Source organism: Phasianus colchicus, chromosome 3 (assembly GCF_987193195.1).
Source record: "Phasianus colchicus chromosome 3, bPhaCol1.hap1.1, whole genome shotgun sequence".
Lineage (NCBI taxonomy): Eukaryota > Metazoa > Chordata > Aves > Galliformes > Phasianidae > Phasianus > Phasianus colchicus.
The window spans coordinates 6,447,789-6,462,771 of record NC_143438.1 but is presented as its reverse complement, the minus strand read 5'-3'; the positions used below and the strand labels follow the sequence as shown (position 1 = coordinate 6,462,771).

General features: G+C 36.2%; 1 protein-coding gene across 5 annotated transcripts in view; it reads left to right on the top strand.

The window, feature by feature from the left end:
- CDKAL1 (CDKAL1 threonylcarbamoyladenosine tRNA methylthiotransferase) overlaps nucleotides 1–14,983 on the top strand; it is a 364,081-nt gene that overhangs the window by 337,489 nt on the left and 11,609 nt on the right. For all 5 annotated transcript variants that reach the window (XM_090136868.1, XM_031610103.2, XM_090136867.1 and 2 more), the window contains one exon: nucleotides 2,848–3,012. In XM_090136868.1, coding sequence (XP_089992994.1) covers nucleotides 2,848–3,012 — 165 coding nt within the window. The remainder of the gene's footprint in view (nucleotides 1–2,847; nucleotides 3,013–14,983) is intronic.

Genomic DNA, 14,983 nt, shown 5'->3' with positions numbered 1-14,983 from the left:
ACACTGCATGGTTTCAAGGAGCTGTTAATTACTGCAATAGTTTTACTTTCCAAGTCTCAGAAGCATTATTTTCTTAATAGTTTAAACTTTTAATTTCACTGCTTCTTTTGGAAAATTCTTTCAGGCAGTGCAACTTGTAAAAATTTATATATATATATATTTTTCCAAACAATTAGAAAGATCAGAAACTCTTGTTTAGATTAGCACCCCAGCCTAACATGTTTTATTTTCAAAGTACTTTCTATAAATTATATTTTTTCCATTCAGAAAAACAATCTTTATGAAGTAGGAAGTACAATATCTGCAGATGAAAAAACAGTGAAATTGGCTTTTCTGAATCATCTGTATTTCATTCTGTTTTTGCAGTTGGCTTGTTCTCAATCTTCTTTCATTGATCTGTGTAGTTTGTTTTTACTCCTGTAGTTATTCAGTCGTCCTGTCTGGAGGGGCTATTGGTAATGACTGTGGTTATATAGTTAACATTACTGCTTTGTTCTAATATTTGTTCCATGTTGCATTACAGCAATATGCAATTTTTTAAAATTGTTTTTTCTTAGTGTTAGGTAGTGTTACTGCTTTTGAAACATGTTCTATAGGTAACTGGTTCACTAATTATTTTTTTTTTTCAACAGTTTCATTCTTTCCTAGGATAAATCTCATTATTTTTCTTTTCTTATACCTCTGACCTCCATCTTAAATCTTGTATATCGCTGTTCCTCGCCTTTATGCCTTATCAGTCAGATTTGAGGAACATGGTTTTGTGCAGAGAGATTAAAAGGAAATTGCTTGGGGCTTTTTAGTATTTAATGCTTTTTTTTAATGAAAGTTTCATTAATTAAAATGAAAGCAGTATGTGAAAAATTGTTGATGTTTTATGGTGTGTTTGTACAGCCCCTAATACAGCTCCTGACTGGAACTGGTAAAGAATAAACTAAATAGAAATTATAACACTTATTTTAAATTGTATTATAGAAAAAGTACTACATTTATTATGGAATAAATATTTCTATGTCTTTTCCCTAAAATTTTATGTGTTTAACAAGGGTAATAACTTTGTGTTCAACAAAGTAAGAACAAGGTTTTGTGCTAGTTACTGACATTTATAGTAGTAAATTTGATGATAGTAGATGAGAAATCAGCCACTCTAGAGTCAGTAAATATCATTTTATGTTTGGAAGCTGAAGCAAACGGTCCTGGTGTGATGTTGTGTTAATTAAGGGAAGTATCAGACCTATAATCTCTTCATGAAGCTTGCCTGTATTAAAAGAGTTTGCTTTTAAAACCACATCGATAGAGCTATACTGATAAACCTGCTGGTAGCTTAGTAACTTTGGTGACATAGTTTAACGTAGTTCACTGAACAGTTCACTGAACTGACCAAAAGATACTGCACCAAAACAGTCGAGATGACTGTTTCTGTTGGTAGAACTTTGTTTCTTAGGAAGAGGGAGGGGGTTTTTGTGAATGTATGCCACGTCTGACTGTTGGTTGCTTATAGTACCTCTCCAATTTTTACATTTAAACCAGTCTCTTTCGGAGGTAATAGTTACTTATCCACAAATGTCCCATAGGATTTATGTATACAAATTGCCAGTAATTAGATGGAGTACCAAAACTTACAGAGGTTGCAGGCTCAGCGTTGTGGTTTAACCCAGCAGGTGGCTGAGCACCACACAGTCGTTCACTTACTTCTCCTTTGCCAGGGAGAGAATTAGGAAAAAGAAAAAAAAATTAAAAAAAAGAATGTGTGGGTTGAGTTTAAACTATTTACTAAAACAGAGAAAAGGAAAATAGTTATGAATATCTATATGAATGTATATAACAAGTGATGCACAGTTGCTCACCATCCCCTGGCCCTGAGCAGTCGGAGGGAGTGAGATCCACTCCCACCCCCCTTCAGAACTCCTTCTGCATGGTGTTATATCATATGGAATATCCCTGTGGTTTGTTTAAGTCAACTGTCCTAATTCTGTCCCTTCCCAGCTCCTTGTGCCCTTCACTGTGAATGGCCTTGGCTCTGTACAGCACTGCTTAGCAGCAACTATAAACATCAGTGTGTTATCAGCACTGTTTTTCTCCAAGAACCAAAACATAGCATTATACCAGACTCTGAAAACAATTCCATTCCAGCTGAAACTACAACATACAAATACTTATTTACCTAATTTTCCTCCGATAGAAGTTTGCCCCCAAAAATGTATATGGGAATAAGTGTGATCTAGACAGGTTGTAAAAATACCTCAACTCTGGGATCCTGGCTTTTTATGTTTTCCACTTAGGTCTAGTTACATTTCTAATCTCCAGAATGCAAAACAATCTGCTTTTCTTGGAAGATGCTTGGGAATCTCAGTGGAATTCTAGAAGTTCCTGTGGCCACGAACACCTTGAGCCTTTGGGTAAAAAGGGAAAGTACTTGTAATGATTTCTTCTGAGTAGGACAGCAACTTGAAAATTAAAAAATAAAAAAATAAAAGTACCGTGAGGTAGGTGTGAAGAAGAAATCTGTTAGCATTCTGTACTACAAGTGCCCTTGGGAAACCAGTTGGTCTGGATTAAAATGTTGTCATTCAGGTCTGACTTTCTTGTCAGTTTAAAAGAAACACAACCACAAGTCATAGGATCAATTGAGTTGAGAAACACTGAGCTAACACTACAAAGCTCTTGAAGGCAAACTAGAGATGTTACTTATCACGTGTCAGGGGCTGTAGCTTATGCTGTGCCTGAAGTTTTAAATGTTTAAATGTTTAGGAGTTACTCTTATACATTGCAAAAAGTCTGTTTTCTGAGTGGAAGCTGGAGAGACTGATGCCCTTTGTGGTATTTAGTAACTGTATCTTTATTTGAAAGGTTCTGGTGCCAAAGGATCCTGTGTTAATGGGTAAAATGGTAGAAGTGAATATTTATGAAGCTGGGAAACATTTTATGAAGGGGCAGCCTGTGTCAGATGCCAGAGTTTATGCTGCATCCATCACAAGACCATTAGCAAAAGGAGAAGTTTCTGGTTTAACAGAGGTGAGTAAAAGACATTTTCTGTTTTACTTTGTTGATAAAACAGCATCTGTTCAAGTGTAATGATTTCAGGCTATATATATGTTATCATTTTATAGTTCCTCTTTTATGTATGCATGAAGCTTTAATCTTTTCTAACAGATTGAAATCTGAATTTAAAAGATGCTTTTGCTGATACCCATAGCTTTTATTTGCTGACTGTAAAGGCAGTAATATCCTCGTTCCTTGTTCCAGGGCACAAGATGAGAAGGAACTATTAGAATGGAAAAGATTTAATATAAACAATTATGCAATTCAATGTATTTCATTTCTAATTTAGTAGAAGTATGAATATGTTTGTTTTCCTTTATAAAGTTGTTTTTAAAAATATTTATTGATTACTTGTCTGTTAGAATAGTTCAAAATTTTGCCCAGAGATTCAAAAGTCTTTGATAGGTAGAGGTACTAAGTATTTACAGTATATTTTGGAAAAAGGTCAACATCTGATCTAGTCATGTAAAGAAAATGAAACTCTTTTTAAAAGATATCTGATCCTTATTTTACACCTCACTAGATGTGGCTGTTAGCCAAGTATTCTCATACATTTCATGGAACTCTAGTTGTAAAAACTGATGGGGTGTGAAATGAAAATGTGTATCACATTTCTAAGCATCATTTGATGTCCTTTCCCCAGCACTGTTGTTAGGATCTCTGAAAATATGTAGCTGTAATTTAGCACGTGGAAGAAAGGTAACTGGAAGTTTATCATCCACCTTGCTGCTTTTACAGTAAATTGTGGACAAGTATTAAGATAAGAATAGGTATACATATTTTTTTTTAATTGTAAGTGGTCATATTTAACATAAATAATCATTGCATACCTTGTGTAACTAGGGTTGAGTTATTTGGTATGATAAGGCTGGTTATGATAAACATGGCAACAGTAATGCACCTAGAGTAATGTTTTGGGGAGATCATGAACTTCAAGCATTCAAAGGTTAACTAGCCTTTGAATGAAGTCCACATGTATGTATATATTTGTCTGATAAATGATTGAAAAAAACAGCCCAAATCTTTAAATTGTCTGATTAGACATTGTAACTATTTGAACACTGCTGTTTTTTTCAGTAGAGCATTTTTTAAAATAATGCAATGTAAGAGAACCAAGCCTGTAATTAAATTGAGTATGTGCTACCAGAAGCTATTGCATGGGAGTAAACAAACATAATGTTGACTGAAATTTTATATGTTAAGAGTGAGAAACAAAATGATCAAAGTCAAAGGGACTGATAATTAACATAGGAAATCATTGAGATGCCTTTAAAAGGTATAAATCTGCTCTTGCCCCTTGAGTAGATATGAACAAGTACTTAGAATGCCCAAATAAAAAGTTACACCAAATTTCCTGCTTAGAAGTTCTTGCGACATCTAATTCTAATCTAAGGTGCTTCTGAGCAGATCTCATGTTCCAGTCATAGAATCATAAAATGGTTTGGGTTGGAATGGACCTTTAAGATCATCTGTTTCCAACCCCCCTGCTATAGGCAGCGACACCTCCCTCTAGACCAGGTTGCTCAAAGCCCCATCCAGCCTGGCCTTGAACACCTCCAGGGTGGGAGCATCCACAGTCTTAGTAGGCAACCCATTCTAGAGTCTCACACCCTCCTAGTAAAGCATTTCTTTCTAATATCTAGTCTAAATCTACCTTCTTTCAGTTTAAAGCCATTTCTCCTTGTCCTGTTGCTACCTGTCCTCATAAAAAAGTCCCTACCCAGCTTTCCTGTAGGTCCCCTTCAGGTACTGGAAGGCCACTAGAAGGTCTTTTTGGAGCCTCCTGTTCTCCAGACCAAAAAGGTCCAACTCTCTCAGATTGTCCTCACAGAGAAGGTGCTCAAACCCTCTGATCATATTTGTGACCCTCCTCTGGACTCAGTTCAGCAGTTCCATGTCCTTCTTGTGTTGGGAGCCTCAGAACTGGACACAGTACTCCCGGTGGGGGGGGTCTCAAGAGAGCAAAGTAGAGGGGCAGAGTCACCCCCCTCAACCTGCTGGGAATGCTTCTGTTGATGCAGCCCAGGATACAGTTGGCCTTCTGGTCTGCAAGCTCACATTGCTGGTTCACGTTGAGCTTTTCATCAACCAGCATCTGCAAATCTTCTCCTCAAGGCTATTCTCAAGCCATTTTTCACCCAGCTTGCATTAGTGCTTGGGATTTGCTCTGACCCAGGTGGAAGACCTTGCACTTGACTTTGCTGCCCTCCTCTCAAACCTGTCCAGATCCCTGTGGATAGCATCTCTTCCCTCTAGGGCGTCAACTGCTCCACTCAGCTTGGTGTTATCTGCAACCTTTCTTAGCATGCACTCAATCTCACTATCCCTGACACCTACAAAGATGTTAAATAGCACTGGTTCCAGCACCCATCTCTGAGGAATGATACTCATCAGCAGTCTAACCGGTGATTTAAGTGGTATCTAAGTGTCAGCCAAAATGGAGTCATAGAGGATGACTCCCTCAAAAGTAGAGGCCCTGGATCTTCAATAGAATGCCAAGGCTCTCCACCACATTCTCAAAAGGACAGCATAGAGAGCAAAAACCTTGGATAACTTTTTTGTTGAGCCAAGTTATCAAACTTTATAGTAGAGAGAATTTGAATAGAGAGAGAATATGTAGTAGAATATGAATAGTAGAGAGAATATGAATAAAACAAGAATTGAAAACACGTGGCCCTTTCCCTCCCTGCTTTGCACTAAAATGAGGAAGAATTAGGGCCTGCTTTACATTTTGGGATTGAGTGAATGCGTAACCAGCTGCCAGGCAGCTCTTGAGATCAGGCATGTTTTTCTTATCCAGCCATTGTCCTCTGGGCATAAACTCTTCTAGGAACTGACCAGCATCCTGTAGATGACATGTGTATTGCTATAATGGGATAATAATAGCAGATCTTTAGCTACAGCAAATGAGAACGAACCCAAATGCAGCAGCACAGAATCATGATTTTATATAAAAATGAAGGGAAAGAGTCATTTACCTTTGGAACACCTCAGGTAAGCAGGGATCTCCAACAAGAGATCACTCTCATCTCCACTGCCAACCCTTAAACGACATCTAGGAAGGGATGGATCCTGGCTTTATCCCCTCTACTCACTCATGTGCATTGCTTGCACCTGAGCACCCCTGGGTTGGCCCTGCGTTCCCACCAGGTGCTCAATCACTGGTTCAGGCTATGACTTAATATTTCCACTACAGCACGCTATCTGAAGTACCTGAGAAGATTCAAATGGGTCTCTGCTCTCACCTTATCAGTGGTATGACTTCCTCTCACCTCCATTGTGTTTGCTGGTCTGTGATGGCAGTCAGTTCAGAGTGACATGTGAATTTTAATGTAGATTGAGGTAATTTAGAGCAAAACAACATGACAAAGGGTTGCACTGCACTGAAGTGTCTATGCTTTAGTCCATTCCCATTCAGCAAAGCATTTAGCTCTAATGACCATGAAATGTACTAGGACTGTAGCTTATAGTTCAGCATCCTTGCATGAAAGTGCTTTGCAAGAAGGAAAGAGGGATAGTGCTGATTTAGGGCTGTAAAGTGATTGTACACAGTCTGTAACAGTTCTGTAGGTACTGTTTTGATAGTGTATTCTAAGGACAGTGTTCATTATCAATATTTTCAGTAGTCTGCATAGAACACAGTGAAAGATACGTTTCAAAATGCATCCCAAATGTATTTCTCTCTAATGAGGAGTGTTCACAGGAGAGGGAAATCTTTCAGTTTTTAAGGACATTAACCATAGGACTGAAATTTGAAGTTGAGAGCGCCGTAATGTATAGACGACTAAAGCACAAAACTATCTTAAGCACAAATGCTGTGATAAGGAATTACCTACAGAGGATCAGAGCTTATTTGACTTTTCTATGGTGTTTCTTTCTCACCTGCTACATTTCCCTCAATAATTTCTTCTGATTAGTTCAGAGGAAGCACCGAAGGCATACGGTGGGTTTGTAAGGACAGTTGTGGCTTCTGTGTTTTTTGACTTTGTTAGTTTGTTGGTTTATGTATTTTGTTTTGTTTTTTACCCTTTTGACTGCATTACTGCGGTAACTGTTTGGTACAAAGAAATGCAAGGTCAACAAATCAATGGTTTTGATTGGAAAAGAGAGAATTCAGTGTGTCACACTCAGAAATGTTGACAGTTTGTGTCAAACTTTGGTACATTTCATATCTGTGCCAAATTGGAAGCAGGCAAATACTGATAAGATTATTTCCAGACTATTTCTGGCATACGTTTTTATCATACTTTTTCAGTCTGCTCAAAACACACCTAACACATCCATCCATTTTTATATATTTACTAGTGATGTAGAGTTTCTTAGCAGTTAATGTATTCTCTAAAAAAAAAAAAACAACCAAAAGTGTTAGTAAATTGCTTAAAATAAGATCTTTACTTTCAGTAACATTAGGCTCTGTGGCAGAATTTATGAGGCCAGGGAGAGTGGAGGAATGCTGGAGCCAAGCTCGGGTTAAAAAGATGTCAAAATGATTTGTCTGACTGATTGTAGGGGACATATTATGTATTAAAATACACAGCTGTTCACCAGAATTAATTTTTTACTTCAACATGCATTTTTGATAGAAGTTGCTCAAAAGTGAATTGTGTCTACATTGCAGTGTTTTCAAGGTAGTTAATTAAGGGCAAATACACTTAGTAATTTCAATTACCGGAATTTAAATCTAGTATAGATTTCTTAAGGCTTGGAATGTGCAGTTGCCAATTCAGTAATAGGACAAGGTTTAGAGGATATATAGTGATAGCTGAAATCAATAAAGGATGAGCAGAAGGCAGTTTTGGATTTGGTTCTGGTGAATTTAGCGTAGGACGTGTGGACTGGGTATTGATAGTAGACATTACAAATGATTGCTAGACAAAACAAACATCTCACAAGTAACTAACTGCAATTAAAAATAACAGTAAATAAAACTTTTCCTCAATAATTAGTTCTTCTAGAAAGCGAATGGTACAGATATGATACTCTTCTATTGAGGAGGTTAGGAATTGACACAGCTTTAAGGATGTACCTCAGCATTTTGATATTCAGTAAATCATGTTAGCATGCCTACTATGTCATTAAGTGCTCTGTTAATATTGACTGTGAGGTTTTGAAGGTGGTTTGCAATGCACAGGATACTTATTTTGTTATCACCAGATAATGAGTGAAGGTGTCGATGGAGCGTGTCAGTGGTCTGAATGTCATTTAATTCTCAAATTAAATTTTGATATTTTCATTTTTATTTAACTTGACCGTGTTTAAGGATCCTTATAGTTTCTCAGCAGGACAAAATAAAATGCATAACAAATATATCTACAGACGAGACTTTATCCTAACCTAATCATGCAGTTAATGATAAGAATCTGCAAGAATTCTGATTTGGTGTTAAGAAACTCAAGTAAAGTATTTTAGGCTTCTGTAGTTCAGAAATAACTGTAGTTGCTTATGTGTTCTGTGACTAAAGGAAAAAAAATGCTATAATATGAGAAATAGATAAAGAAGAGACCTAAGGACTAAAGGATGTAAATAAAAGGCTTGTCTGCCAGAACTGTTACGTATTACGAAAATCAAAGCCTAGAAGTCTGGAAGCCTTTGGTAGGAAATTTTAATCAAATGGAAAATTATGTCAAAGAAAAATAATTTTAACTGACTACTTGATTATAAACTCATGCTTGCTTTATGTTTAGAATTCCTGCTTCTATAATCATCTGTGACTTTCTTTTGAAACAAATATAGGCACGTCTTTGTCTCAGTTACCTGCTTTCAATTGCTTTATTGATAACATTCTCTAAGTGTAATGTTCCCCATGTGAACAAATCATGCATTTGTCTCTGTTTGTTATTCTGGCATCTTGGTGCACATCTCAATGTCTCCCAGGTCACAGTAATATCCACAGTTAAGCTAGCAGTTATTCCCATCTTTGGGATCTTCAGAGGAATTGAGGAATAAGCCACTGATATATAGATAGCAAGGAACTGTTTGATCCGTTTGCTTGTTCCTTTTTCTCTATGTCCTCCCTTTTTTTTTTCTTTTTCTTTTTTTTTTTTTTTGCAGGAGGTAGCACTGTGCTTCTGGATGCTGCTAAAGAAGCTTTATGTTTCCATCCCCTAGTTAGCCATGAGTATTTTCTATTTATTTAGCAAAATATGACCTCTAAATGTTATCCGGCCTTTTTTTCCTGATGTTAGGAAATAGAAAAGATACAAAAATCAAAGGCTTCTATATAAGCTGCCAGAAAAAAGAGTCAACAAAGCATAGCTTGAAGGGAACTCTCTGATCTTAGGAAGAAAGTGCTCCACTTGCAGGCAAAATGAAATGGAGAAGAGAGAAGAATGTGTAGTCTTCTGGAACCAGAATGAAAGAAATCCTGGCAAAATTGAGATCTCTATATTGGAAACTTCCTTGAAGGGCATGGAAGATAGCTATAAAACTGCAGGGATTATAAAGCACAAGTTTTTATGTACGTTGGAGTTTCAAAGTTGTGGGAAGCCTGGATTCTAAACAGGGATTAGAAGCCAGTTATTTGGGGGGGAAAACAAAGTCTAAGAAGCAAATTTTGGATGAAAAAAAAAATGATGTGCAGGTATAAGGAAAGGAATCTGACACAAAATACACACAGTATGAGGAACGCTAATGAAAGATCAGAACTTCCAAAAAAGAAAAAGTAAAATAAAGCACATCTTTTACCTCTGTTGAAAAACTACTTTACAAAGCTTTTACATCACAGCATCTAAGAAGGGGCAGTTTGAGGAATACATTGGGAATTTTCTGTTTAACATAAATACGTGGACAAACAATTGAACGCTTCTGATGTAAAACAGATTTCAGGCAGTGCCACATTTCCATAAAGTGTGGTGCAATGTTTAGTGCTCTTGCATTTTCTATTGTAGGAACATACCCTTTGTTCTATGAGTTGCTCTCTCCCCATTGTAGTGAGAGGCGTTCAAACAATTAATGCTTTTACAGTTATTAATCAGCTCCATTTAATGTGTTAGTCTTCTTCCCTTATGGTTGTAAATAGAAGTCATATAAAATGGTGTAAAATCCTTCTGAAGTAATCTCTTTATCTCATGTTTTTGTCCATTATTTCAGAGAGATCACTGTATAGTTAGTGTCACTGTAAACAGAGTCTAAAAAAAATTGACCTTTCCTTGTTAACAGTGAAGCTCAAAGCCATCTATTTTTGGTTTTAGGAAGAAATTTCAAAAGTCTTGTTTTTCTGAGGAAAAAAAAAAAAAAGATGAAAAAAAGATCTGATGCTCTTTTCTTTTGCTAGCCTTTGTGATTTACACGTCCTCCTGTATTCCACATTGGATTCTTTTGTTTGGAAATTTCAGTTGATTTAATTTTTTTCTTCTACTTGAAAGCCCAACATTTCTCAGTCTAGAGTCTGAAATTCAGGACAGATTCTTTCTTACAGCCTGAAAACATTTTTCTTGCTGAGTTTGCGTAAGAATTGGCTTGGATTGCCTGTAGTGGGTTGGGGAATTTTTTTTTTTCCAATGCTATTCTTTAAAAGCAAGTTTAGCAAGTATCTGAGAAAAGCATTTTTAGGTACAGGTCACCCATCTTCAGTGATGGGTATGGGCTAAGTGAACTCTTATGTTTGTTTCCAGCCTTATTTTCTGTAATTTTATGAATATTTCAATTCAGCTAGCAATTACTTGATGGCTCACAAAATGGAATAGAAGGTGGCTTATTTATCCAGATTTGGATAGAAGGTTAAAACACATACAGATGATTAAAGAAACCAAAGCCAAGAGCCACTATAAGATCCCTATAGTCCTGAGGTCTTAAATTTAATGGGCGGGTTGCCTTTCTGCCCATCTCTCTGACAGGACCAAATTTCAGCTACGGTGATCAGAGCTCAGCTGAAACAACACATTTTACGTAGCCCTTTTTCAAACAAACGCTCTCTCAAGACCATTTCAGGTGGAAAGATAAGAACTGTAGTTTATTTCCTTTTCACTTATCCAATGGACAGTGTTTTTGTCTGATTGTTACTGTCTAATCACTTTAAGTTGTATGATTTTGTTAATGCTCCGCAGTGCATGCAGAAAAATGGAAATAGTAATGACTGGAATGATTCAACTGTAAGTCATTTTCTGAAGTGGGAGAGAAAATTAGACAGAAGCATTGTGTCCCTCCTGCCTCCAGAAGTAGAACCCTCAAGTACTGAAATAGTTGTTTCATTTTTATGTATTATTTCTAATACTTGACCCCATGCTGCACTGTAAGATGAGAGAGTGGGATCTGTTCTCCCTTGACTTAGAGACAAATTGGAAGTGTGTATCCATGGTAATTTTATCTATTTGACACTCCTTTAGGAAGAAGCTCTTTTTAAAATATTTTTTTCTTTTCAATTCAAAAAACTGTTTGGAAAGGATCAAAAGGCATTGGCTTTTAGTAAAGCTTTGTTATTTAATGTACCAGTTCATAGATTTTCTAAGTGTTAATTGGCTTTCAGGAAGAAGAAAAAAAAAGGCAGCCACAGTTTTTCTCAATTTCTCTGTTTTTTCACTTTTCTCAACTGATTGAGCCAGCAAAAGTTACTATAAAATTATCTTTATTTCCTCTCTAATGGAGTTCAGCACCAGTGTAGTCGAAGGTAAATGAAGAATATTCAGCTTGTGTACATGTTGAGTTTTTACTTTGCATTATTTAGTTTTTCCATTTCTTTTTACTAATCTTTAGATCACTAAAAAGCTCACACTGATAGCATGTCTCTCCATTTCTTCCTCATCTCCTTTCATTTCCTTGCAAGTGAATACACAGTCCTTAGGATAAGACATTTAGTCTTCGTTGACTTATGGATAGGAGCTATGAGATGGATGATTTTTCTACCTATTTATCATCTATCAGTGCGGTAATCCTCAGTCTTTCTACAAGAATACTTATGTAGGTCAGCATGAAAAGGACACATGGAGCACTCGAGAGGAAACAGAGGTTTAGGAGGGCAGTATAGATTTCCCCAGTAACAAAGGAAAGATCAGTAGGAGGCTTTTTCACTCACGCAAGGTATTGAAATGCTGAACTTCTTCCTCTCAGAAATATTTTTCCTGCCAAAACCATCGTGGAGAGATATTTTGTTAGCTTTCAGATTCTTTTGAAAATTGCAGTCATGAGATTAAGTTATATTTTAACTTTAAAATGTTAAAAAAAGTGCATCTAATTAAAAAAAAAAAAAATCTTAAGCAAAATAAGGTGTTCTCTAGCCTTTAATAATATTATACCCTCAAAAGTTTTAAGAGATTTTCAGTAGATGACTGGTGTTATAGTCTTCAGTAATCATCCCTTCTGCTCTTCTTCACAGTTATTATGATAATGAGAATATATACCAAGATATGTATGAATGTATTTTTCAAATAACTTTTTTACTCAGGCCAATCCTTTAAATTTATGTTTACCTACTCCAGAAATATTAGGATTAATTCTGAATTATAGTAACATGCTAAGATTTATTCATAATCACATTCTCCCACTCAAACTAGATAATATTTGATGGTATTGATAGTACAGTGATTTATGTTTTTGTTTCGAATTTTGTTCCCAGAAACACTGAATTAGTGATTTTTTTGTGGTGTAAAGGATGATAAAAAAACTCATGAGAGCCTTTTCAGTGGAAGAAAGAAATGGATTTTTTAAGTTTTTATCAGTATCAATGCAGATGTGGCAAACCAGATCTTCTTCAGAGATTGCATCCAGTAACTTTCTGCTTATAGAAACTGTATTCCATATCAAGTTTAACATTGACTCTAGATCCTTTGCTGCATAATGAGATCAAAGCCTCGATCATGTCATTAAGCAATAAAGCATGTTGTTGCAAATCTACTGGACCAAACAATGATAGAACTAAACCTTTGCCCTCCTGCCACAATCTCTCCCTCAATCTAAGATTTTTTTTAAGGAGTCCTCTCAAACTAAGCAGTAATTTGCTTGAGATCTAAAAGTTTGAGATCTAAAAGTTTGAGATCTAAAAGTTTGAGATCTAAAAAATTTGGCTCATCGCCTATTGCACTGAAGATTTTCAGGAATCCTGATACTTAAATTTATTTAATTCCAGGTTTTGTTCTTATTTATAGCATGTTCCAAAGGAAATTGTTGCTGCGGGTTTTATCAAAGACCATTAAGTAGAAGAAATATTTAGAAAAGTAATTAATTATTTAAGCATTTATTAGAGAGAGCAAGCTTACTTGTGCTCAGTGTGCAATACACTAATCTTGATAATCATCCTCTGACTACTTCCTAATAGATATTTAAAGAACTTGAAGGATTCCCCCATACCTCTATTTATTGTTTCAGATGTTAGATCTCTACTTAAAAATGTAGGTTTTTTTTTATTCTGCCAGGCTAAATAATACATGCTAGTTAAAATCCTGGAACTACTATCAAAAATAGAGGCTTGGGAAGTATAGTGAGGGCAGTATATATACTGCAGTGGTGCTTCACCTTTTCACCGTTGAAGTCATAAGTGCTGGCACAATTTTCAGATACACTGGTGTGAAGTCAAAACCAAATCTGAATTATGCACAACATCAAGGCGTGCAAGGAATAATGTCTATTTTTCTCAAGTGGTTTTTATTGTAGAGGAGGGCTGACAAATTGTTTGTAAAATAAAAACACGGAGTTGAGAAGATTTCAGTGATAAACATTTCTTTAAAAGAAATTCACATTTGTAGTTGTTGTGGGTGATGATAATCACACAGAATAATTAGGGGCCTGTAGGCAGACAATATTTGACCTACATAGATCATCATTTTATAAGAAAGTAGCTATTTTCTGGCTTCCAGCTCATCCTAAATCACCAGGTGCTATAATAAATGATGTTGCTGTGCAGTGCTGTGCAGACAACTTCTTCTGAATGGCACTCTGTTTTGCCTTTTCACCTGGCCATATGGGTAGAAAAACTGTTCTGTGGGACTTGGCCTGTAACAAAGCCCTTTCCAAGATGTGTGAGGGTGCTGTCATTACACAAGTGCAGAAAGGGGCAGCCTTTGGAGTGGGCCTCTTCACTAGATACTATCCAGCACCTTCTTTTCCAGTGGACACCAGGACAGTGTCATATATTTTGGAGTATATATAATGTGTGGAGAAGAACTCTTAACTGTTTATCACATGATAAATTTATGCCATGCTTCGTAATTGGCAAGGCGTCGTAGTGTGAGGCTCATAATAGACTCACGGCCAGTCAAAAAGGATTGACTGCTCCATACTACAAATTGTGATGAATTTGTGATTGTTACTGCTTGTAAATTTTTTTAGAAGACACTTTTCCTGGAATGAAAATGTACAGGCAGTATGCTTCATCTCTTCCTTTTGTCAAAAATAACAGATGACTGTGAAAGCTACCAATACCTAATATGAACAAGATGGATTCCTTGCCCCTCAAGAAAAGGTCTTGTTATCAGAGCTAGAGGCTTTTATTTTTTTTTAAATCTCATCCTTGTTTTGACGTGAGTTCATACATGATTGTAAGTCATTTCAGTCAATCTGTCTGTGCTTTATCTTATCCGTATGGAAATTATTTTGCACATTCAAAACCTCTGATAAGTGAAGATAGCATAATTATCATACAAAAAAAGATGTCTGTGAGTATCCCATTTCTGACAGTTTTTTCTGTACAAATTTAGTGAAGTAATGAAAGTAAGGCCTTGAATTACAAAAAATCTTCTCTTATTTGAACTATCCAACGTGTATTTCTGTCTAAAGAAACATTAGTTCATTAGTTTTCTTCAGCGAGGAGTGCTTAACCTTCTGCAGCATAATCAGTTTTTGTCACAGGACTGCAGGGGAAAGCCAGATGTATGGCTCTAAGTAGCTGGGAAAGAATGAATTATGGATTTACGCTTGTGAGACTATCTTGTGCAAATAAAAATCCTGTTGTATTGCTGTTAAGCTTCAGTATGTAGGCATGAAGCATTTGAAAATCCAAACCCATCAATTTGTT